Source organism: Clupea harengus, unplaced genomic scaffold, assembly GCF_900700415.2.
Source record: "Clupea harengus unplaced genomic scaffold, Ch_v2.0.2, whole genome shotgun sequence".
Taxonomy (NCBI): Eukaryota; Metazoa; Chordata; class Actinopteri; order Clupeiformes; family Clupeidae; genus Clupea; species Clupea harengus.
In genome coordinates this window covers 52970-79262 of record NW_024879741.1, presented here as the reverse complement: position 1 = coordinate 79262, position 26293 = coordinate 52970, and the positions used below count along the sequence as shown (strand labels likewise).

The 26293-nt window shown below is 40.5% G+C and overlaps 3 protein-coding genes across 8 annotated transcripts; all 3 read left to right on the top strand.

Annotated features, from left to right (window-relative positions):
* The first annotated feature begins 3784 nt into the window (after nucleotides 1-3784).
* On the top strand, nucleotides 3785-16606 carry tpm4a (tropomyosin 4a). 4 transcript variants are annotated; one of them, XM_042704845.1, is made up of 9 exons: nucleotides 3785-4131; nucleotides 5323-5448; nucleotides 12159-12292; nucleotides 12470-12587; nucleotides 12729-12799; nucleotides 13006-13081; nucleotides 13778-13840; nucleotides 13946-14015; nucleotides 15710-16606. In XM_042704845.1, the coding sequence occupies exons 1-9, from the start codon at nucleotides 4018-4020 to the stop codon at nucleotides 15790-15792; spliced, it is 855 nt and encodes a 284-aa protein (XP_042560779.1). In that variant the 5' UTR covers nucleotides 3785-4017; the 3' UTR covers nucleotides 15793-16606. The 4 variants fall into 4 exon arrangements, with proteins under 4 accessions (XP_042560779.1, XP_042560778.1, XP_042560781.1 ...); XM_042704844.1 differs by lacking the exon at nucleotides 15710-16606 and adding an exon at nucleotides 14709-14959; XM_042704847.1 differs by lacking the exons at nucleotides 3785-4131; nucleotides 5323-5448 and adding an exon at nucleotides 8251-8400.
* Nucleotides 16607-16725: 119 nt separating this feature from the next.
* Nucleotides 16726-19690, top strand: hsh2d (hematopoietic SH2 domain containing). 3 transcript variants are annotated; one of them, XM_042704841.1, is made up of 6 exons: nucleotides 16726-16982; nucleotides 17720-17857; nucleotides 17965-18054; nucleotides 18191-18356; nucleotides 18451-18735; nucleotides 18835-19690. In XM_042704841.1, exons 1-6 carry the CDS (start codon nucleotides 16873-16875, stop codon nucleotides 19366-19368), a joined length of 1323 nt encoding a protein of 440 aa, XP_042560775.1. In that variant the 5' UTR covers nucleotides 16726-16872; the 3' UTR covers nucleotides 19369-19690. The 3 variants fall into 3 exon arrangements, with proteins under 3 accessions (XP_042560775.1, XP_042560776.1, XP_042560777.1); XM_042704842.1 differs by having other exon boundaries at nucleotides 16863-17384; XM_042704843.1 differs by having other exon boundaries at nucleotides 16889-16975.
* A 1830-nt stretch (nucleotides 19691-21520) lies between these two features.
* Nucleotides 21521-25421, top strand: tax1bp3 (Tax1 (human T-cell leukemia virus type I) binding protein 3). The gene is made up of 4 exons (XM_042704840.1): nucleotides 21521-21827; nucleotides 22382-22501; nucleotides 23348-23425; nucleotides 23903-25421. The coding sequence occupies exons 1-4, from the start codon at nucleotides 21762-21764 to the stop codon at nucleotides 24035-24037; spliced, it is 399 nt and encodes a 132-aa protein (XP_042560774.1). The 5' UTR covers nucleotides 21521-21761; the 3' UTR covers nucleotides 24038-25421.
* Nucleotides 25422-26293: the final 872 nt, after the last annotated feature.

Sequence of the window (26293 nt, the reverse complement as noted above, 5' to 3'; positions counted from 1 at the left end):
TGTTGGACAGTGTTTTCACAACTAACCATATATTTTGCTTATTAGTTGCTTCCTTTCGAAATATGTACCGTATACATAACACTATGCAACAATTTGACACTTTTTGAGGTACGATTTTATAGGTTTTGGTACCATCCTGAAATTAATTTTGATAGCATACGGTCATGTGAAGGACAGATAAACACCTGTGTCTTTCCCACTTTCATCCAGGATATGCCCTGAGTAGTTTTGTGTACCGGGCTGGAATACCCTGCAAAAATGGAAGAAAAGCTTTCACAGCATGAAATTGCCAGCTATACTGCTAAAAGACACACGTTAGTGTGCTGGCAAGCTTCTATCAGTGTCAACTGGGCTTTTGTGGGTGTTTGCAAGGTTTTTGCATGCCTTTTAGGTAGTTAGCTTGCTAGTTTTGGAACAGAAGTCCTTATTGTTGCTTTAAAATGGTAGTATGTGAAAATGGTGAATGTGAGTAAAATGGTGAAAGTGACCTAGTCATACATCCACAAGATGGCAGTGTTTTCATATCCAATGTCTAACTGTGTCAGATCTGACGTCATACAATCAACTACATGCAGACACGCAGAGCCCTCTGAGTCGTTGCGAACCCCCTCCGAGCACCTCTTCGTGGCTTGACGTGCACCTCACAAATTTTTTAACTATCCGTCGAAACGACGGAGACCGCACGGAGACCGCATGGAGACCGCAGGGCTGTGATTGGTCCGCTTACTACATAATTTCCGGAATCTCACTTTTCCGGTTTCATTCCCTCATCTCACAACAAAATTAAATATTAAAAAGTTAAAATATTTAAAAGTGTTGGCAGTGTGCCCGGCAATCACATTTTCACCGTGGACTAAATGAAGAACGTTTGGCAGAAGAAGTACCTCTACAACTCATCGAATACAAAGATTCCCACCGACCGACACCCCCCAACCGATGGAGAACTTTTAAAGGTTCATGACTGCTTTGAAGCGACTGCGTGGCCAGTCGTAGAAGCATAACGAAGCCTTTAGTGGTGTTCTGAGCTGTCACTTTAGGACATAGTAAAGATGCGATTCAAGGACCAAGACAGAACAGGTTGTGATCAATCAGGCTAAATATTTCCTTTGTGTTTCTAAAACAAGTCAAGTCAAGTCAAGTCAAAGTGTTTATTGTCTCATGCACCAAATTGCTTCAGCGCAGCGAAATTCTTAAGACTTGGCAGGCAACATCTACACAGTAGACGGCATACAGATAACAAAATAACATATACCAAAAATAACATATAACACTATAACATATAACATATAAGACTATAACATATAACATATAACATATAACATATAACACTATAACATATAACATTCACAAGTAACAACAATTTAAAATACAAGAAGGTCTAGCAGCAGTTTACAGGAACAGGAACAGTGTCAATGCAAGGGCACCACCAACCAAAGGAGGAAAAACATTTATCCCACTCATGATGACATCCATTACCATAGGAATCTGCCTGTGTTTAAGTGGGAGAGAATAGTGCTGACTATGGGTTCATATGGGTTCATATGACTATGACTATGGGTCCAATCCACTTGAAACACAAACACTGTTACATATTTGCCTCCACAGTGTGGCACGTTGATTGTATTTGTCTGCTCATTTCCTGTTTGTTATCCAAGTAATCGAAACAGAAACAACATTTACATTCCAGACTTATTTGCCACCATTAAGCAATGCTTCACTGTTACAGCTACTGTTACTGTTCCAGCAATGGTAGGGTTAAATGAAAGAACTCCAGAAGGCAATATGTTTGTTACATTTTAAAGAATGCTTTAACTTAGTGTATAATCCAACATTTTGGGTATTTCATACAAATCATGCCTTTTCTCCAACTTTCTTTCTGTGACTTTAAATGTAGTAGCAATTCCAGACGGCCTTCTAGCTTTTGGGAGAATTTTTACCATAAAAGGTCATGCTGAGTTGGGAGATGGTTTCCTGTGGGAGGGCTGTACTTACTCTGTGTGTGGAGATCGAAGGTTGGTTCTTCCCTTGTCCACCTCTCTCTTTCTCTCTCTCTCCCTCCCTCTCTGTCCAGGAGCACACACCCAGCTACTCCCACGCTCACACACAACAGCCTTTCACCACAGATAGGAGAGGTGTGCCGTCAAAAGTGTGCTCAGCCAAGTCACCTCTACACACACACACGATTGCCTAAGTTCGCCCTCACTGTTAGTCCTTTTGAAAATGCGTCAACATCGCCAGTTGTGTTTGTGGTAAAGAGGAATGGAATGGAGAGACAAACGCGTTCCTGTCTTCAGAAAATAGATTCTGGTCCATTCTTCTGATGTTTCCTGCTAATGTCCATGACATCAGATCTGACAGATTTTACATCAACCAATATGCCTTCTGCTCTTATTCAAATGCACACATATGTGTTTCTTCTGAGACGTAACCCTACATAACCTGAGAACATACCAACACCAAGAAATGGCCCAGAGCACTCTACTACAGATTGTGTGGAGAGGAAATTATATCAGCATGATGTCACTGTATTTAATGACTAATGCAACCTTGATAGCTTGGGTCTATACTCTGGGTTTGAGTCACACAGGTGTGTTTGTGTCTGAGACAGAATGCCTCACAGCTTCCTGTTACCTCACTGCCTCAGGGCAGTGGCACTCATCTGATTGGCCGGAAGGTCTGCCAAACACCTGTGTGCCCTTGGGACTCCATTACATCATAGGAAAGGGCATAAAAGTCCAACAAGTACTGGTGCACCAGCACAGGTGAGACATTCGGATGAGCATCACAGTATGTTGGGTAGCATCAACCAGGTGCTCTGTAATGAATCACAGTCTATTGTCTGTAATCAACAGGTGTGATGATGAGTGAAGAATCAATCATGCATGGTCTCATATTGCACGGAATCTCTCTGGATTGCATTCCACTGGTATTCTCTGAGTGAAAACACCCTACATAGGCCTTGGTTTGATCCTTTGTCCATCTCAAGTTGAGCTGTCATACAGCCGGCTCAGAAGTATATGGCTGATTCCACTTCTTCCAATTCTTAGTCCTTCAGTATCAATTATGTTCGCACTCAAAAATAAACAGAATTTCTTTTTTCCACTGTTTATTCCAGGGTGTAAAAATGTGAGTAAAATGAACACAGAGTTGTGCTTAAAAGTATTCTTTAAATAGACCAAAAGTATTAGTTAAATATCCATAAAACAATTCTTAAACATCTCTCATAGACTCCAGCCAAAAGCCAGTTAGAATTCAATAGAAAGGTAATTTTTTTTACCTCTGTCTAATCTAGAACTATGTGAATGTAGTAGTGGAGCTTTTGTCTCTGTCAGGATGTGAGGCCCTCCTTCCCTGCCACTGCTGCTGCTTTAAATGCTCAATCCAGCTCACACCGACAAAAATACTTGGTGGACAACCGAGGCATGATAATTTCCTGCCAAAGCATTTAGCAGGCCAAAAGTCCCATTCATCATGTGTGTGTTGCATTGAACAAGAACTGTTATCTTCAGTAAGAGGGTTAAATTTGGCTACAAGGACCCTCTCTCTCTCTCTCTCTCTCTCTCCCTCTCCCTGTCTCTCTCTCTCCTTCTTCCTCTCTCTCTCTATCTCTCTCTCTCTCTCTCTCTCTCTCTCTCTCTGTTTTTTTTTGTAAGAAACACAGCACCCCAAATAAGGAGATTACCAGAGAAGTGCTGCTGTGAGAGGAGAGAGCCCGGTCCTTGAAAGTCCAGAAAGGTTGGGAGAGTGGTTTGACTTGAGTGGTGGGCGTGGGGGCTTGGGAGTGATGGGGCACTGAAGTAAAAGGAGCACTCAGAGCTAGCTAGGGTGTGGGACTGTTCAGGGCTCAGGTCTGCTCCTCATCTCATCTCTCATGTTCAATGTCATTCTGGATCTCTCAGCCTTACCAGTGAACAATTACAACTGAGGAGTACCAAGAACAACCGGTCTGTCTGTCTGTCTGTCTGTTCAATTTTTAGCTTCATTTTATTGCCTTAGTAACTCACCCAAACAGCCACCATGGAGGCCATCAAGAAGAAGATGCAGATGCTCAAGCTGGACAAGGAGAATGCCATCGACCGGGCAGAACAGGCAGAGACGGAGCAGAAAGCAGCCGAGGACAAGTGCAAACAGGTGGGTGATGAGGAGTATTTTACTTTCACCAAATCTGAGGTGATGAGGCCTAAGGAGAGAAGCAGAACTCTGCTGTTGGCTACTAATTCTGAAAGACTGTTACTTACTCCACACAACTTGTTTACAACTTTAAAGCATAGCATTATGGATTCAGTGAGATAGAGTGATCAGTGAGAACTCAGTGATCAGAAAACCACGAAGGCCTCAGATGTTGAATTAGAGTTGCATGATGGTGTTGTAGATGTACTTCCATAATCTCTTCAAATTAAGGTATTTAAGTATTTTATCAAAGACTTCTTAATGAAGAAAAACACATGTTGAACACACACAATGTTCTACAAAAGAGGAATGTTTGGGAAGATGCAGAAAAAAGTACACCATTTTGGCAATAATCTAGCAGTAACTGCAAGTTATCCTCACATCTTCAATTAAAGCAATGGGGCTTGAATCATTAAACAATATTTTCTACCACAAACTTTAGACCATGTTACACACCAAGGCATCTTTGGAGGCTAAATGGATATTTTGTTTATATGTTGCTGACAGACAGGGATCTGTGTAAAAGAGTGTTAACCTTTTGCTGACAGGTGTCTCCATCACCTGGGAGTAAGTAGCAGACCCCTCTGGGGACTGACATAGCGAGCCAGTATTTTTAGACAGAGAGAGAGACAGACAGAGTGGAATCCATGGGGATTATCAGAACCACTACAGGAGCAGAACACAAATCTGATAACAGAGAACTGACCAGTGGTTGTGAATGCAAAGTGGACAGCATACCAAAAAGGGTTGGATAATCGACTCTAAAAATACACTGTGCTATCAACACACACACAATGAGGTATACAAGGGGTCACGAAAGTTATCCCAAACCTTTGGCTTTGTGTATTTTATCAATCATTGGGTCACTTACCAAAGCATCCATTGACAAGAAGCTAAAGCCAACATGAAAGGGGCACTTTAAAGATGATTTACTGCAACATTGCTATCTAACATTATCAGCCCCTTTGAATGACTCAATACTTCAACAATTCTTTGAATGAGATGACTGAAAAACTTTGATGTGTACAATAAACAATTTAGTCTGAAACAATACAACTAAAACTAGATACATACATTATGGCCATCATCATTGTATTTATTACATAACTATAACATTGCTGGAACTGCGTTTGTGTCTTTCTGCTCCATCAGCTGGAGGATGAACTGGTTGGCCTGCAGAAAAAGCTCAAAGGAACTGAAGATGAACTGGACAAATACACTGAAGCTTTGAAAAATGCCCAGGAGAAACTGGAGCTCTCAGAGACGACAGCTTCAGATGTAAGTAGACAACCATCTCCTGACTTTTTAGACCACCTTCACCATCAACATGCCACGCATACAAACACTACAAACATCAAGCCTCAGGAGTGCTGTTACAGTCTATTAAAAGAGGCCACAACACAAGACCATACGGTTGCGATCACAAAGAAACAAACAAAAAAAAAGGACAAAGCATCTAACCAGGAAAAAAATGATGGTATAGGTCTATCGTAAGTTCTCATAACGAGGCTCTATGAGAAGCAAAGCCTGTCTGCTCTCCTGTCAGGATGTCATTCTGTTTTGTTTATTATTATTATTATGAGAAAATGTTATTGTCATTCCAGAATGAAAAAATCACAACATAACATAACATAAAGTTACACAGAACAATGCTGTGCCACCTCTGGATCACATCTGGGAATTATACAACTCACATTCCACAATACCCAATGGCTGTCAGCTGTGGGACTAAGTGCAATACCCAATGACTGTCAGCTGTGAGACTAAGTGCAACACTGGCACGTTAAGCTAATCTGACGGTTGCCCCTGCTAATGTCTCACATTCTAGAAGTGTCCCATGCACTAAATCATGAGAATATTTCACTTTCCAGTTCAAACAATCCCCCAAATAGTTCCTATTCTTCATGTAGGAACACAATAAAGCAACAGCAGCAGAGAAATGAATAATAAGTGTAAACTAAATCAATGTTATCTACTGTTTAACTCCCATCTTCCCATGGCACTGAATTTGTATTTTTTTGAAAGTTTCACTATTCCACTGTGTCTTCAATTCCCTTTTGTTGTCACATGGAAAAGCAGAGAGCCAGAGAGTCGCAGGGCTGCCCCTGGCCACAGCCACGACTGCCCTCTCTGGGGTCTCCGCCCTGCAAGGTTGGCTGCCCCTGGCCACCGGCACGCCACATGTCACATATTAGAGGCTGCCGTAAACTAATTATACGTCTGATTTCACAATGCCAAAGAGGGAGGAGTGCCTGAGAAATATTCTGTGCTGTACTCGAGTCTCTGTATGCAGTGAGTGGTGTGAGTGAGCGCGCGCGTACACGCGCGCGTGTGTGTGTGTGTATGAGTGTGTGTGTGTGTATGAGTGTGTGTGTGTGTGTGTGTGTGTGTGTGTGTGTGTGTGTGTGTGTGTGTGTGTGTGTGTGTGTGTGTGTGTGTGTGTGTGTGTGTGTGTGTGTGTGTGTGTGTGTGTGTGTGTGTGTGTGTGTGTGTGTGTGTGTGTGTGTGTGTGTGTGTGTGTGTGTGTGTGTGTGTGTGTGTGTGTGTGTGTGTGTGCTTTGCGCTTTGATAGAGTGGAGTGCTTCGGCTGGGCCTGTTACTGATAAGTCCGGGGAGTAACAACAGATGGAGGGGGTTTCAATGGCAGCACAGCAGCCCAGGAATGTCAGGAATGCTGCTAAAACAAACAGAAAAGCCCGCACTCCTGCGTCTAATGAAATCAATACTCAGAACCCTTTCCCCCTGGCCTGATCACAGAGGCCCCCCACATTTCTGTCTGATAGTAACATATTTTAGTCTTTTGTTGCTGGTAATCCAAAACCCTTTCACACAACACTGTTTTCAGTGATTCTTCAGTTATCTACTGTATGATACAGTGCACCAAAAGTGATATGATTGTTGTATGATGACCTGCATCCATGCATTGGCCAGTGTAATCTGACTGAGGATTCTACCCCACTGAAGAATAGACCTGTGGGGTAAATACCTCTCTATATACGTAATACAGGAGCTTCTCTATCAAAATAGCAGGTCTCTATGCATGGTAAGGCTCTCACCTGGGTTTCAGACAGTGATGCTGTTACAAGTTGGTGTGTTTAACTTCCACACAGAAGGGTCAATAATATTTTCCTGTCAATGAACGCCAGTACCAATAAATAGACTCCCCAGATGTTTTGCTTACCCTAATGAGCTTTATCTCCCCATCAGTGTACACACAGAAGTGTTAACAAAGGTGGAGAGATGTACAAATACAAATGGTTATATGGATACCGTTGCCATTTTCCTTCCACTTACTAAATCGCTCAATTCAACCTTTGCTGTGAGGTTTGGGGCTGTAATTAACCAGTAAGACCTGTCTCACCAACATTTGGTCATCAGCAAAGCCCTAGGTGTGGGAGCAGCAGGTATAGGAAGACAACATAATGTTCTGTAACTGTAAATGTATTTTATAGCACCACACCTCTTCTGATGATAGCAAAAATACGCTCAAATATTACTTGGACTCTTTCATTAATGCCATTTTTATGCATGTATATATTTGGTTTATCCTTGTGTTTCATACAATGCTTGTGCTTCCCTCTTTCCCATACCTACGTGTTCCACTCAAACGGGCTTCGCCCTGAATTCCGCTCCCGGCATAGGCCTACCAGTCAAGACTTCCGCTGAACCCACACGCACGCTCCGCCTATCCCCAAACCGTGACCTCATCTTAAATCACACTTTTTTGACGTACTTCGACGCTCCAGCCATTTATATACGCAGTCTCCACAGAAACGTGTTGACCAGATGATGCACTATACGTATACTTGCTACATTCCAAAGGTTACATTGAACCGAAAGTTTTCGGAGGCGTTAACTGGATTTGTTTCGCGCTGCTGAGGACTGATTACTGAAGCTACAGAGATACCTGGATAGACATTTGTTCTGTATTTGCACTTATTTGGTCTTCCTTATATCATTCCGTAAATCCAGTTTAGTATTCGTCGCGTAGTCTATTTATTGGATTTTGAGTTGTTAACATTCGCTGCATATTTGCACACTTTTATATTGTGTTAAAAGTTTTAGCTTTGTAGTGTATTTATATCGGAGGACACGGGAATGGCAGGCTTGACTTCTTTGGATGCTGTTAAAAGAAAGATTCAGGCTTTGCAACAACAAGCTGACGATGCTGAAGACCGAACCTTGGTTTTACAGAGAGATCTGGACAGTGAACGGGAACTCCGGGAGAAAGTGAGCTTACTTTACTTTTACTTCCTCCCCATTCTCACCGTAGAACTCTCTTTCAAAACTCTTAGAACTTTTCACACCCTTTCTATTCGTTGGTCATTCTATCAAAATGCAAAAGTCGCGCTCGGTGATACACGTAATCGTTTTCTCTTCTCTGTGTTGCTTGGTAGTTGGCAGTCTGGCTTTTTTGCGTTTGCGTTGTCACCTATGTAATTAGTGTAAACGTTTAGAACGTCAGACAGCAAATAATAATAATAATATGTTTAAAGAGTGTCAGTTAATAAACGCCCCACAAGCATCATAGATTGTGTAGCCTGGGTTAGGGTGACCGCAACTGTGAAGTGTCTCAGCAGTAGACATATAACCAAAGTCCTTGGAAAAATTGCTCCGTGTGGTCAAGTCATTCATTGACCAATTGCCCATTGAAAGTGACTCATGTGTAAGCTATATGGACCTGAAGGAAGTTGTGATGACACATGGATCTTTTTGTTGAAAAGGGAAACAATAATTTTAGATCTTCAGAACTAGGCATTCTAGTTCATTGAGGTTCCTGAGGTTCCCACTGTTACTGTAGGTGAAGGATGGCAGAACTCTTGCCCGAAGCTTAGATGTGTTACAGGAGAGATAGTGTACTGTCATTATATCCTTCAAGTCATTTGTTTATCAGGTTTTCATGGGTAAAATCATCATCTAGTTAACATGAAATATTGTTCTTATACCATATTTGGAAGTGTTTCCATGCACTTTCAACATCAATTAAGATTACCACAAAGATAAAGGGCTTTAGCAAGCGATACTCAGTGAAACCCAACGGGACAGAGAACCAAGCAATAAAGTGGCCTTTATGAGAATCCGATCCATTCACAATGTCAAAAAGAGAGATACTGATATTTGTTTGTACACCAGTTACATGACACTAGAAATGAATTCCATGTCTGTTTGCAGCATGGTCAGTTTAAGCCCCATAGTTCAAAACTAGATCGTATGTATCCAGAGGTCTGTTTACATACACTACAAATGGTTTCCATCCTGGAACCAGTTATGGAGAAGGGCTGGGCCTGCACAAGAGTCAGGCAATGCCCAAGATTTTGGCAGAACAAGTCCTTATAGCTGGAATTGGACTTATCATTCCCTGTGATGGACATTTAGTTCAGGCTCTCTTTGCCTGCTCTGTTGGCTCTGAGAGATTCAATCTCCCATGGATGGCCAGAGTTCATTCTGGAGCATATCCATATAAACACAGGCCTTATGCTTTCCATTAAACACTGCCCTAAATTGTAGCAATAATTAGATTCCTGCCTGGCTTACTTTTTACTTTTTTCCTGCTCATTCCTTGGCACTTAACTTTGGTGTTGGACCTTATGACAACAACAGTGGAAAGATGAACATTCCTTTTTTGTGTCCAGCTTTTTGTGAGTTAAGAACACTTTCACAATTACCCCTCGAGAAAAATTAGGTTATGTGTTGATTATATGTACTGTATGGCCCCCATTCTACCTCTCCCAATGGTAGGACCTCTAAGGAGACCCAATACTGATGGGCTTTGAATGAAACTGACCGTAGATGTCTCTCATTATTTCACACTGAGCACAAGCCATAGAGTTAGCCATAGCTCACAATCCTGCTATCAAAGGGCCTGTATGGGCACAGCTTTTCAATGATGACAAACACCTCTTTTAGTTGGCATTCCAGTCGAATAATCTCAAGTCTAAGGAAAGGAGTTGAGAGTCTGTTTAGTCTGTGACTCTTTCAGGAGGATATTTTACATCCATGTTTCAACAAGCACATTGTCTAGCTCAAATGTACAAAAACCCGGTGCGATGCTCTGGTAAAGACATCACACCTGGGACATTCCTGGTTAAAAGTCCTGCCAGAAGTCAGATAATGTGTGCAAGTTCTCTATTTCATTTGAATGTTGAAGATCTGGAAGTTGTCCAACACTACATCTTATGATCCTATTGTGTGGTATAATTTATGCACAACAAATGTAGACACATTCATATTGATATCATACTGGCATAATGTGCAGGTGGTTCCTTCAGTGCCATTGATATCTCCCTCATCCTTACTGCACACATGGTTCCATTTAGTTTTTTTCTTTTTTTGAGTGATTGGTCTTCCTGGCATTCTACTACAGACATTCTCTTGAGTATGTTTTACCATATAAGGCATGAGTCCCAGACAGCTAGAGAATGCTCTGACTAAGGAAGGGGGCCTGGCCAGAGAGGGTGTGTTCCGATCCACAGCTGAATGAGTGAACGGGAGGGAGGGGGGGAAGGATGTAGAGTGGGCTGATTTCCTGTCTTTTTGTGTTTGTGTTCGGCACCAGTGACTTTTCTCATGGATCCGTGCGTTTTACTTTATTCAGAATTAGCGTTTCCTCTATAAATGTCAACCTCCATAACATTTGTCTGTATGTGAAGTCTGCCTGTTTAAATACCACAGGCTGTGGTCTGGTTTAGTCTCTGCATTAACATGTGAAGAGGAGTGTTTATTTTCTCAAACATGTTTATATTCTTTTGTATGTTCCCTAGTAACTCTTTGAGGCACGCCCAACAACACCAGGACCAGCTTCATTGTTTCAGAATCATGGTTCATACCGAAAAGCCAAGTGAATGAAAGCACTCCAGTGATCAGAAACTCAGCAACATTTTCTTTCCATTGTAGAAGTGGTTTCATGCCAGATGTTCATGATAATTTTTATCCTTTGGTGCTGGCATACTTTGTAACTTTCAGTAACATTCCAAATACATTTCCATCTGAGGACTCAATGTGCCTTTTCATGTCAGAGCAGAAAGCCCTAAATGGGTCACGGCTGTTGCAGAGAACACTGAACTAATGCTGAGGAAACCATGCCTCTTGTGCTACTGGGTGTGTTCCTTACCACTTCATCCACCTCAGAACCGAAATAGTCAGTGTATGAGAACATGAAGCCATTCTCCTAAATAGCCTAATTTCAGTTTACCCCTGGGTTCTGTAAACACTCGGCCTGCATCGAGAATCTCTTACCTCAGCACTCCAAGTCTTGCCACAGAGAGCCTCTTGGCTCTGAAGATTATCAGACCGGAGTGACAAATATTCAGTGGTGCTAAGAGTGGTTGCTATGTAAATAAAGCCATAATGCTGCTTTGCCGTTGAGTTATGGAGTGTATTTTCCCCTTCAATTGTGCCTTAAGGCCAAGTTACACTTCTGCGGACACGGCCTTGTGCAATACGGAGACTGACATGCGCATTGGTGTCCCAAGTATACTCGTTTTTGTGCTGTTGCGGACAAAGGGACATGGACAAGCTGAGGGTGTGCGCACTACGACTTTACTGTATTGAGCGCATGTGAACGACTGCACGCTCAGTTTCGCACATGCGTAGTCAATACGGACATTAGTCAATATGTCCTTACGGACACAAAATGTAGCTGCAGCATGGACAGTCTGTGTGGAAACTGCACGCAGACCATGTCCGCAAAAGTACTCCAAACGCTTTGGAGACTTGGCTTTGACTTCATCATAGTGCCTCTATCGTGTTCATTTTCTGCCTAGCAGTGATAACGATAACTACCTCACCTTTCAAGATCTAGTCTAGTCCCATCTATTGTTTAACACCACTCTTGTGCGCTGTGCCTATTGTGGTCTATTTACTACACTAGAAATCTCCATTACATCAGCCCCAGTTTTAACTGCAAAGCATTCCTCATGACAAATAGGTGAGTGTTTTGTGGAGCCTAATGGAAGATCATCGTTGACATGTGACCTTTGTGACCCCAGGCTGAGGGAGATGTAGCTGCCCTGAACCGCAGAATCCAGCTGGTGGAGGAGGAGCTGGACCGAGCCCAGGAGAGACTGGGCACAGCACTGCTGAAGCTGGAGGAGGCCGAGAAAGCAGCAGATGAGAGCGAAAGGTGAGCAGAAGGCATTGCAAGGCATCATGGGAACATGATCGATTTTCTGTTTGCATTACATTGATGATTAGTAATACTGTTCAAATTGTGGCTGTATAGTGTTGCCACTCAAACGGGATAAAACCTTCCACTAAATGACACCCTGTTTGTTGAAATGACTGCTCTGTGTCTTACCAGAGGTATGAAGGTGATTGAGAACCGGGCCATGAAGGACGAGGAGAAGATGGAGATCCAGGAGATGCAGCTGAAGGAGGCCAAACACATTGCAGAGGAAGCTGACCGCAAATATGAGGAGGTGGGTGTAGAGCCTGACAATATAAAGGGCAATCAATGATAGAAGTGTATGCTTGTGAATAATGTATGTTATCGTACATGCCATAAGGCATGAGTGATGAATTCTGTGCACAGAGGCTTGATTTGATCTCTTTTGTGGCAGGTGGCCCGTAAACTGGTGATTCTGGAGGGGGAACTAGAGCGAGCGGAGGAGAGAGCTGAGGTCTCAGAAATGTACGTTTCTGTTAAACATTCTCCATTTTCACAGTCAGGTTGTTCAGATATGAAGATCATTCAAACAATTGCAGCAGACTTGCATATTGCCTTGACCAGAAGTGTTTCTCATCGGTACAGTTTAGTGAAGGTGAACCTAATAGAAACATAGCTTTGGTGTTCACTGACATGCTGTTTCTGTTTCTGTTTCTTTCTATTATTTGCAGTAAAGCCAGTGATCTGGAGGAAGAGTTAAAAAATGTAACTAACAATCTTAAATCACTGGAGGCATCGTCTGAGAAGGTAAGTAGCGTTGGCCATTGCCTTCACTTTATCGTTTGTAAAGGCTCACTTTAATTTTAAGTCAGTCTGTTTAAGGTTTCTGAATCTCTTCATAAATATCGTCCCAGAATCCAATATATCAGTAATGCTTTCCATGCAGTAAGGGCTGTGCCACTTACACAGATCGTTGTTTTAGCATAGCTGGAAGGGCTTGGAGGTTTCTGCGTTCATTTGCAGCAGGCATAGTGCCAGTCATGCCACATGACTTACCAAGCCACTTATGCAGGTAGTTTGCTGTGATTGAATCACCAACTCATGCCTGTCTGATGGTCCCTGTGATACACAGTCTGAGGGATTCTGCCCACAACAGTCATTTAACCATGCTGAGGAACGCCAGCCTGTAACTTAGGTAGCATAGCAGAGTTTGTACTCCAAAGATATGGTTCTTTTGCACAATGTGGGTAATGAGCTTGGTATGTACTACACATGTTGCAATGAGTATGAGAATGTATAAATTACTTATAAGTAATGTTAAGCATGTCTCTGTTGTTTGTTTATAATGTGTGTAACAGTCCATACTTGTATTGTAGAATTGTAGACTATGTGCATTCAAACTGAAAACTATGTTATCATACAGTGTATTGTGAATGGTCAAGATGTAGGCTCTTGTTTAATGTTTTCTGCGTTTCTAAGTCACAATTACCTGTATCATTATAGTACTCTGCCAAAGAAGACAAGTATGAGGAAGAAATCAAGGTCCTTACTGATAAGTTGAAAGAGGTGAGATGAGTGTAATTTGTATCCAAACTGTTTGAGCACTATATTGTAAAATGTGTACTTGGTGTGCTGTTATGTATTGTTAATCCTGCCCAACTTCATCCCTAGGCTGAGACTCGTGCAGAGTTTGCTGAGAGGACAGTGGCCAAATTGGAAAAATCTATCGATGACCTGGAAGGTATGAGCAGTTATCTATTCTATTTCTTTGCAGGGTGACAGATACACTGGTGTCGTCACTGTTTGACATACTTTGCATAACATTCCATGGTAACGAAATTAATTTGAGGATGTTGAGATATCTTTCTAAGTCAATGGGCGGGAACCCTTCTGATGGTAAATTATTCTATTTAGTTGTCTGTTTAAAACCAGTTCACCTCGGATTAAAGAAACTAAATCACCCCTATAATGAGTTCAAATTCTAAAAAAGCCTCATGGAAACTATTCTGCCCGACTAGTGGAACAGTTACTCCCCAGGGTAGAGAAACATGGGCTCTTTGCTGACGTTGGAATGTAGCGCCCAACATCTAATGAAATCCACCAGCAACCCCTGCTCACTGCATAAAATAATAGCTGCTTTTGTCAGCAATGCCCATTTTACATAAGTAACATAGAGAACATTGTTACGATTATTTGCAAATAATGGCTCTGTAATCCGTTTTCTTTCTTCTCTGGCTGCATCTGTACAATGTGACATGAATTCTGGCTATGCTTTAAACTGAATATTCTTCTCAGTTGTCTGACCAATCTTCTTTTCCCATTTTTCTTCTCTCTCTCTCTGATTTCTCTTTCCTGCTCTTCCCCACTCCCTGCTCTGCTGACTGTGCTTCCTTCTTGCTTTGGACTGCATCTCCTGTTGACCTTTGAACTCCAGATGAACTGTATGCACAGAAGTTGAAGTACAAGGCTATTAGCGAGGAGCTGGACCATGCCCTCAATGATATGACCTCTTTATAGACAGCTCTTGTAGGAACCTGTGCATTGTGTCATCTCTTGCTGTATTCAATTGGCCTTTCTTTGTTGCCATGATAGCAGCAAATATGGGCCATTTTCCCTGTTATCTATGCCTTACTCTCTCCCCTCACGCTAGGCCTCAATAAAAGCCTGGTTTTCCTATGCATACTCCATTTGTCTCTGTTTGCTTTTCTCCAGTGGTTCGATGCTTAAGATAGGAGTGGTTTTACAGATGGCCTGAACTACTCGTTACCTTTATATTTTATAACGAAATAAAGTTAGGGCAGTTAGGGTCAGTAAAACATGTTTTAGGCATCTAGTACTGTGAGCTATCCGCTGTTTTTTCTCTTTGATTAGTAAAACATTTCAGTCAGTCTTTAAGTCCCTTAACATTTATTTGGTTTTGCAAACTTGTATGCATGTGTAATGAGAACATCTGATATCTTTACCAAACATGTTGAGCAGTCTGATCTTGCTAACTAGTTATACACATGCATAGGGTACATACAAGTTGTTGTTTTGAGCAAAAACCAGGTGAGCTTATAATAATTTCTCTTGAAATTGAATGAATTTACTTTTCACACAAATCTTCGATATCATTTTTTTTACTTTGTTTATTTAAAAATGTATGGTCTACTAATGTGAAATGGAATTTAGATAGCATGGTGTTTGACTGCATGACATACTTGACTCTGCATACTAAATACAGTACTGTAGCTGGACATTTCTAGAGTGATGAGTTGTGAGGTGTGAATCATACCAGTCCTGTCATGTGAGTTCATTTTGCATATAGATGTACTAACTACACAAAGAGCCATTTTGTGTGTGCCCACATACGTCCCTTTGACTTGGACGTTTAATCTAACCCAACTGATAGCATTCCTGTTTCTGGTGTGTAAAATCCTTTGTTTTTTGCTTCAGAAAAATTCGCAACTGCGAAAGAGGAGAACCTGGGAATGCATCAGGTTCTGGATCAGACACTGCAGGAACTAAACAGCTTATAAGTCTGATGAGGAAGATGGCAACAAGAAGAGAAGGAGAAGAGGAGAAACAGGAAGAGGAGGAGGAGGAGGAGGAGGAGAACAGACATCGTTCCACATTCCATGAAATTTCACACCTCACTTTCCATTTAAGGCAGTAAAGTCTCATACCTTATGACAGGGGATAAACTACATTATTGTTAACAGGTTGTATGGTTCTGGAAATGTATTGATATCTCCACCAAAAATATACAATCCATAATTACAATGTTTACAGGATTGTGATTTATTTTATTTCGTTTTTTTTTTATTTGTTTGTTTGTTTACAGCCCAGTGCTCACCACAAAATCACCTCAGTATGGTTTTGGTGAAACTGTGATCTGAGTATAAAATGAGCACTCTATGTACAATATGCTGAATTATTTATGTAGGCCTAATTTGAGAATGTTTTAAAGGTTCAATTGAATTCTTCAAAATATAGCTCAGTTATGCCACCTACTGGGAATATTTCTTGTAAAATGAGATGTGGTTCCAAAGGCAGGACATTGCACACATTGATACGATCTATGTAAAAACCGGTATATTGGATGTCATGCAAATTTGAATACCCTTTGCATGTTTTCTGAATGATATTCAGCCTCAGACTCAGACTCAGAAGACCATGTGTATGCAGAAGTATGCCTCAGGCATTTCTTCTTTATTGCAAAAGGTGATATTGTATGTTCCTCTATGGTGAATGCATTAATGGGAAGCCCATATTCAGATGTTCTGTGTGGGTCCAAAGTTTCATATGGTAACTAAACCAAAGAATAAACACAACCAGTGAATAATGATTCAACACCTGCATTGTGTATGCACTGTAAATTCGTGTCGTGGTTTAAATGTCTTGCCACTCTTTGCTACAAGAAATGAACGTGTCACACAAAAGTTAAACTGCTTTAAAAAATGTCTGAAAGTGTTTTTGTGTCTCAGCAGTTCAGTTCCAATCACCCCTTACTTGAAATTGTATACCAAGGAGGAAGTTAGCATTTGCATGGCAACACTAAACGTAATAAATCCGCGTTCCCTGTTTTATAAAGGGAAGTGTAGTTAGCGTCCCGCATCATGTTGGAAGCTGTTTATCAAATTACCCCCCGCCCTTACAGAGATAAGACGGAGTTGAACTTCCTGTTAGAGCACATCGCAGCACAGCAGAGCAGCATTTCAGGTAACAGGTGCGTTCCTTAATGTTTACCTGTGTAAAGTATGAGTGAATTTCCATCTGACGCTAAAAACATGTTTTACAGTTGCGCTCTTCCAACTGCTTTTAATTGTTGCGACAGCAAATAAAGCAGGTAGATTTTAATTTGTATTTCGCGTTAGTAATGATACAATATCGGAATGCAATTGCCAATTCAAAGCAGTCGTTCCAGTTTAAGCGTTATCCTACTTTTTATTGTCAAACACCAACGTCGTAGGCATCAGTTTAGGTTGCTGCGCGTTTCTATCATTTGCTTATGACTATTCAAATTGTATAGAGTCAACAATAGCTCATTAGTATAGGCTACTTTCAGTCTGCCTACCATCACAGAATTTTCAGTCGGGTAGATTGACATTTATTTGATGGACATTATCAGGTTTGTCAAAAGCCATGCCAAGACTTTTTCCAACTTTTAAACTAGTTGTGATAATTTTGTATTTAATTGCTTAACAACATAAGCTACATCAAATACAAAATCACAGTCTTGAAAGAATGACTGCATTTGGGTTTTGTGTAAGGTTATGTGGTCCTTCAAATGACTTGACTTGACTAATGTCTGAACTATAGCCAATATTTTTTTCATCTCTTATTGAATTAAAAGAGTAAGTACTGAATGACTTAATGAGTGCTGAATTTGGTTTTACATAGTTTTGTACAATTACATCTTTAGATGAGATAGTATTTTAATAATTAACCATATGCCGTTACCAGGAGCCTTTGGACTATGGATGGAGCATGGTCACCAGAGAGACATGAAGCAGCTGTTGCTTGGTTTTCTGGGCATCAACTGGGTTATATTCTGCAAAATGGAGTAATTCCAGACTGGTTCCATGGAATTATTACCCGGAAGTATATACTTTTAATGCACTTATTTAATTGTCTTTATACAGATATGAACTAAACAAAACTTAAAATGATCTTATAATTACTAATTGAGATAATACATTATTTCCAAGGGCTGCAGAGGATCTTCTATCTCCCAAACCAGCAGGGTACTTTCTAATCAGAGTCAGTGAGAGCAGAATAGGATACACTTTGTCATATCGGTAAGTGAGCTGTCTGGCTCTAACAGTGTCCTAACAAGAAGAAATATTGTAATTTTACTGATGTTAAATAAATAGCCAGCTTACTCTATATGTTGGTTACACATCACATTTTTAGCACTCTGATTTTGACTTTCAGAGCTCAAGACCGTTGCAGGCACTTTATGATTGATGTTCTTCCAGACAACCACTACATGGTGGTGGGAGAGGAGATTTGGCACATGTCTCTGCAGGACCTAGTTGCCTATCATCGCAGGGTTCCTATTCTTCCTTTCAATGAATTAATAACAGTTGCTTGTGGACAGGTAGGCCTACAGTATGTGTGAAAATGCTACTTTTTACATTCTCATTAGGCTTCTGTAGGATATGTTCTCAAAAGTATTGATTCCCTTTTCACAGGCTTCAAAGGACAAGGTTGATTATGCAGAATTGATATTTTCTAGAAGAGATCATCCCACACATGGCCACAGTACAGCGCCAACAAGCCCCCCTCAGTGGGATAGCAATGTTTCACCAGCAGCAGATGAGGATATTCCACCAGCGCTACCTTACCGCTCAACCACAACTAACAATGAAGACCTAAATCAGAATACAAATGCATCTCCAGCCCCTGCAGTGTGTTGCCCCCCTCGACTATACCCATGTCTTCAGGCCGAACTGGGGGCAGTAAGCGTTCAGAATGTGGTATGGACATTTATACCTACGTTTTTAAACATCCACTAGACTGGTGACTATATTGTAGAAACATCACTATAGTGACACTGTCTGTCATGTCATTTTCAGGTGCAAACTGCAAAGCCAGTACCATTACCCAGGACAAAACACTGTGTCAGCACCACACAAGTGGATCACCCACCAGAGCTGCCTGCTCGAGACTCCTTGGAACACAGAAAGGTGCAACCATGTAGAAGTATCAATGGACTCGAAGACATCAGGGCAGCATCTAATGGAGGGCCACTGACTCATCCTGGTACACAAAATGTGGATCCACACCAAATGAAAAATCAAGACGCAAAATCTGTTATTAACTTTACACAGTTAAAGAAGAAGTTCCAGAAGATGAGAGGGGCCTCAGAAGAACATACATATGCAGAGATCAGTAGTGACGTAGATGGGCAAAACCTACTTTCCCCAGAGTTAGGAAACAAAGACGGAAACAGGGTGGCTTCAGAAAACGAATATCAAGAGCTTCCAGGCGAGTCATTTAATGTTAAGCCTACATCTAAAACGAGCCTGTCCTCTGGTAGTGTATCGGAATCTGAGCAGTCATTGCCATCAGAGTACCAACCACCACCGGCTTTTGCCCCAGGATATTAATAGGGGAACTTGCTGTTGTGAATATATCTAATTAAACCATTGTATAATGGAAAGTGGTCAAAGTAGTAATATCTTAGATATACATTTCGTCTCATGCTCCTTTTGAATGTACAATGATGTTTTCTAATTTTGTGTAACGCATTTATAAATTGTTAAAAATATATATTATCTATAACTGTAATATGTCAGTAAATGTTCTAAGTGGCTAGCCTGTAAACACAGTAGGCTACTACTGCCATTGTTATATAAATAGTGGAATTAAGCTGTGACAACTGTAGAGATTTATTGTCTATTTTACATAAAGGAACTACAGAGGTTTCCAGTTCCTCTTCCCCGTGTAATGCTTCTTCCCTCGGTTTTAATATAAGCTAATACAGTATTAGTCTCTACCACTGTAGGCTTCTGCCTTAAGTAGGGGAGACCAGGTGCAATTGTAACCAAGGGCTAGCCTATTTCACTTGCGAGCTGTGCTGGCTGGCTGCAACCGATTGTAATGCGTGTTGCATTTGTCCCCAGCCACCCTTTCCTAGTTGATAAGATAATTGTATAACTGTATAACACATTGTATGCAGCTACAATGATAAAGCATCTGATTTGCAAAGCATTGATCTCAACTACAACCACCAAGCCTAGCCTGCTTGTGTTCCATGGATTTATTACAAAACCTAACATGGCATAATTCAGATGTATTTCTTCCAATCAATTTATTTGATTGCATAAGTAAGAAATTCATCTGAATTACATAATGTTTGGTTTAGTAATAAATACATTTTTGAGCACTCATGTCATGTGACATGGCACATTGTAACTTGCGACCTTTTATATGAGTTCCCTCTCTAATATACACTCAGTGATTCAGCTAGCTATCTTACTGTTATAGCCTACACCGACCAGACCATTCGGTGATTTCTAAAACGTCCAAATTCAAGTAGGCCAAAGCTTCAACAGTTTAACAAGAGCCGCGTGGAACAACCAGCAGAACAAAATAAAAGGGAACGAAATTATGAGAACCGTTGAGATTCCGCTATAATATTTCTCAGTTAAAAATCTGTGTTCAGACAGCACTCTTTGTACAACTATGTAAACCTCGGTTTAGCAGACAAGCGGATTGTGTTTTCAGATTTTCGAACAATACGATGTCCACGTGTAGCCTAATGTAATTTCTGTCTATAAAAAGCTCGTAAATATTTTCTCCGTTACCAACGTGAGTTTATGGGTACCCTATGGCGATGTAGCCTACATGTAGGCCGTGTCAGTGCAATAAAGTGTTTGTGCGTAGGCAAGCAGTGTGGTATAATGGATTAGGTAATGTTCATGTCACAGGCCCTGCAGACCATAGACATATATACGTCTATGGTATATATATGTCTATGCTGCAGACCATGGCTGTCTACGCTACTTTCTGTCTGTGTGAATGGCAATGTTTTCAATCAACAGCAAGGCCCCTGCGTGGCACTTTTTTTTATGTAGCCTATATATAACACGGCACTCCGCAGTTGAACTGTGTACTGTAAATTATTTGGTTAAACTCGGCCTATGACAAGCTTAAATGTTAATGTAGCATGCTCATGCTATCACATACGTTGTCTGTGATTTTCAAGTTTGAAAGGCTTATATTACCATCTAGTGGTTCACATGTCATTAATAGTGTAGGCCATTTCACACTTTAAATGGTAGCCTACCTTTAAAAAAAAAAGGATACTGACACACACAATCACACTGTAGGTCTATAAATTGTAGGCCGAAATCTTATATGTATTATTAAAGAAAAGGTCAGGCCCAGAGATAGGCGGAGGAATTCCAACCCTTCACACACGAGTTCTTAAAAAGTGGGTGTGTTGGGCAAATTCATTTAATTCTTGGTGTTTATTGTGGCAGCAATTGCCACTCGGCCTCATCACCTTACTTCCCGAGACAAAGAAACTGGATTTGAAGAAACAATGGACTGACTTAAGCTACTTTTTTTTTTTTACACTTTTAACAAATGCGCCTGAAGGTCGAGCTACAAAACAAACCAGCACAAGACATATAAGTTAGAACGTAGCAAACAGATAACATTATGAAGGACCAAAAATTATACAGGATAGGCCACATAATGAGTAGGTTTGAATAGCTTTAGAGTGGTGGGTAGGCTGCGACTGTCGACTATCGGCAAAGATAGTTTAAGTATGACATCATCCCAGCCATTGGCAAACTAGCATGTCATAGCAAGTCCATGAGAATGAGCTAGCTTATCTTGCTGACTATGACAAGTGGAAATTTGTGTTGCCAATAGCTATTCTTTCATGCGACTCTGAGAAGAGCATTACGCATAGAGAATCTAGTAAAATAGTTTTCGACATTTGTTCATAAACTTCAATCAACGTTAACAAGCTATCGTAGTGTCCCAAAACATGGAACCCTTTGATAACAACTGTACATTGCCTGTCGTGCCTGGTCAGCCGGTTACTGCTGTTGTGGTAAGTCATGCTAGCATGTCTAAAAACAGAATTAATTTTCACTTTAATTTGTACATGAGCTTGAGTACATGAGTAGTCATGAGACGTATGTATAATTCGTTAACTTGAAACGCGGTTTGTTAGCTAGATAGCTACGTTATTTTCTCAATGGTTTGTTCAACTTGCTAGCTTGTCGCTAATTGTTTAGGTGGTCAGTTAGCAACGTTGGCTAGCAGTACTTGCTAAGTTCTACAAAATGTGTTGTAGTTGGGCGAAATTAATATTTCTTTATCCAAGAAATGTTGTTTACAGCATAGAAACGGAAACTTAACTTTTACGTTAAATGTGTCCGGCGATCTATCGATTAACGATGCTCTTTTCTGGCTAGCTCAACCAGTCCTAAAAGTAGGTGTGGTGTGGCAGCTCGATTTCTTGATTGCGGTATTTTTACGCTTTTATTCACGTAACAACTAAAGTAAATGTAGTAATCATATTGCTGTTGTAGCCTAGTCAATTGTTTATCTTTAAGTTGCATTAATAAACTTAACCTCGCTTGAATTATTTCTTATTTGTAGCAACGAATAGAAATCCACAAACTACGACATGCTGACAACTTAATTTTGGGCTTCAGTATTGGAGGAGGGATGGATCAAGATCCAGGACAGAATCCCTTTTCTGCGGACAAAACAGACAAGGTAAGATACGTGTGTGTGTGTGTGTGCGTGTGTTAGTACCCGATGCTGTTGGAATGTTCTGCAAATGGCCAGGATAAGGTTGTTCGTTTTAGCACCCAAACTTTTTTTTTTGTAATCTGTACTTTAAGTGGCTGTGCACGCCGCTTTTTAGTCATCATAGTGATTTGTTTTTGAAGCAGATAGTTGCGTAGATCTACTTACACCAATAACTGGTACAGTCCTACTGTACTCCATTGTCCTTGTAAGGGAGTTGACTCTACCCTGTGATAACTAATCGATGACTCACTCGAGTTCAGCAAGGAGATAATTGTGTCTTAAAGGCAAAGGCACCGCAGATAATAGTTCGGGAAGTATGAAAACATTTCTAATTGAAAGAGTCTCATTTCCATACCTGTCCACATTGAGATTTGAAAATAATGAAGATTGTGTGGCGTTCCCCCCAGCTTACATTTAGACAAGGGTGCACACAGTGGAACCTGAAATTACCACTAGGCAACCACTTTCTTTATAATGTCAATAAGAATTGCATTCACCAGTTCCTACATTAACTAGGCTAAGTGTCTACAACTAGGTGGTCAAATACCTGTTTGCAAGTAAGCCCCCCCCCCCCTCTCTTCCTCTTGTAATCCATCAACAGTCAACATTACTCTGAGAGGTAGTGTAGCAAGAACACATCACAACAGAGATTGTGCGGCCCCGTTTATGTAGTGCTTTGTAAGCCTAGCGTTAAGAAAGGGTAAAAATACGGGAAATTCGCTGATAAATGGTAAATATTTAAATGGGAGGACAGTGGGAGAAAAAGCTATGATGGGAGTGTTGAAGCCTATGCATTTGTTTTTTCCTTAGGGCATCTATGTGACAAGAGTAACACCAAAAGGACCAGCAGAAGTGGCAGGTCTGAAAATGGGAGACAAAATAATGCAGGTGGGAAAATTGTTATTTTCTGTAACAAACTTATCAGCCATGCTACAGTCCCACAAAGACTCAATGCACCAGGTTCTTATGTCGTGGGAACTTAATTCATTACTTTGATGCCGATGCAGTGGTTACTTTTATGGAAACAAATGTTGTGGGTGTGTAATGGCTGTGCCTTGATATGCATTATGATTTGGTTTTAGAATCATGCCCCCACCCCCAAAAAGGTTAATATATATCATGTACTGCATTATTTCTTGAAAGTGCAGTTTGCCCACCAGGTGCTGCTGTTTACCAGCTTCCATGGCCACAATTCTAACTAGTCCCCCCCTCCCCAATACGGCACACATAACTTTGGACATTACGACGTCTACGCATTAGACATGAACACCACTGCAATATCAAGTCTGTTGATACATTTGTTTCACATGTTATGAAGTCATGTTTTGAGTTGTTTGTGGAAATCCATTGTCTACCTTCCAACAGGTTAATGGCTGGGACATGACCATGGTGACTCATGACCAAGCGCGCAAAAGGCTCACCAAGAAAAAAGAAGATGTGGTGCGGTTGCTGGTGACCAGGAAGGGACTCGAACAGGCTGTCAAAAATGCCATGATGTAATAATGGGAAACAAAAGCAGACACATTCAAGGGGAATTTAATCAAACAGTTAAGTGGCTAACTGCCATTGAATCTGCATGATTATAGGGGCTAGAATTCTTTTGAGTTTTACTACAAGGAATCAAACATGAGTGATACGGTCTGAACATTCATATAGAGACGGTTTCAGTCCACGTACCTGGAACTACTAGCTTTGTGTAACTGCCAAAGTTCAAAGCCATTCTAACAAGCTATTAGAGTCTACTATACAAGTGGCTACTCTCTGACCATGTTTTCTTTGTGTGATTATTTACACATTCTTATACTTTTTATTGTCTATATATAATCAGTAACACTACTTAAAGAACTCTTTTTTTTTTCTTTCTTTCTTTCTTTCTTTTTTCTGTTCACACAGCATGAAATCACACATGCATGCATCATACAGCATTAAATCATACAATAGGAAATCACAACAGTGTTGACAAGCCAAACTCACAAAATACCAAGAGGGTAGAAGTTGTTAACAGCTCTGTTATGTCCTCAGCTCTTTTGTCTCTGCATACACTCGGAAGAAATCAAATTGAAATCTTCTGTTGTGAATTAGCAAAAACACTCTCGTAAACATCTTGATGGATTCTCAGCCATGTTGATGAGGATTTGATGGCCCAAAAGGCATACTTCTAGATCAGACTCAAATACAACATTCCTCCATGGACCATTTTTCATAAACTTCATTTGTGTACTTTTTGTTTTGTGTGCATTGTGTGACTGGCATGACTGGCTCCACAACAAATAGATTGTGGCATTCCTGACCACAATAGTTGACACACACCAACACACACACTCACTCACTCACCCGATAACCTTTTATGCATCCAGTCTGTGTTTTTCATGTATTCAAGTGCCAATTTTTGATCATTGTCATATTTAGTGCATGGAATTGTGGAATTATGTTAGATCGGTTCATGTTAATCTCGTATGGATCTCTGTGATTTACACCACTACCTAATTGTTTTTAAATCACTTTGGTTTTGGGGATAAGGGCACCCTCTCCTTTGTAAAAATCCAATGATATTTAATTTTTAGTACTATCCATACAATTCCAAAACCGTAATAAATATACCAAATTGACCCTGCCCTTGTAAAGAAATCATGTTTCTGTATGTCCATATAATTCTCTCTTTGTTTTGATGTTATTTTAATGTTTCAATTTGGAGCTGACTATGCTGGCTGACTTCATTGACTATGTTTATTTCAATCAGTATACACTGGCTCTCTTTTGTAAGTGTCCTTTCCTTACCTGACCTTGCTGCAATCTTTTACTGGTAGAATCATTTTTGATATTCCCATTTTGACATTTGATTGTATATTTTTATATATGGACTATATAAAATAATGTTGTTAAATGTTGTCTCATTTTGTGCATTGATTTCAACTATCTCAGAATGCAGGTTGTGTGAAAACTTCAAACACAGGTGGCAATGAAAATAAAGCATTTCCAGTCGTTTCTCTATGCCGAATACAAATGTAAGATACAAAAATCACCTCTCTGTATGTTTTGTATTTTTAGTCCACTTGATCACCGTTCACTCTCCAAAAAGCCTTCCAATATCATCACATCGGCTTGAAAGTAATCAGGTGACATTTCAGAGCATGGAATCCATTGGGTGACCTTTCACTGTGTACAGTTATTTTGATATGGGGAGTATATCTGCTTTCATCCCTTAATGCTGCCAGACAACAAAAAAGAAAATGGTTTCCTTTCAACTTGTGTAAAACCTAAGCAGAGTGAATAGTAATTAACCTGTTCTGAAATGAGCCTGCTAAATGTGTGTACTAGACGGACTGGTAATCCACATGTAACATCAGAATAGATGAGAGTGGCTATTGTAACGTTCATCCATTCAGTAACACTTCATACGGCAGCATCTTGGACAGTCGTTGGATGTATTGTCATTTGATGAATATGTTAACACTTAATATATAATATAACCCGTGACTGCATATGTATAATAAATGAGGCTAAGGCTTAGCTCTGCCCCTTGGAGAAAAGATTTAGATGTGTGTACATGTTTGGGGGAACTGATCAAGACCTATCACTCCAGCTTTCAACATGTGGCGATGCTTACACAGTGGAGCTTTTAAATGGATATATTTTCACTAGATACATCTCACCACTGATTATAGCATTAGACTCTAACTTTGGGCTCTGTCATTCAATTGTAAGATTATTGAATGAGTCGCATCTACTATTATATCTAATATAATGTCTTTTCAG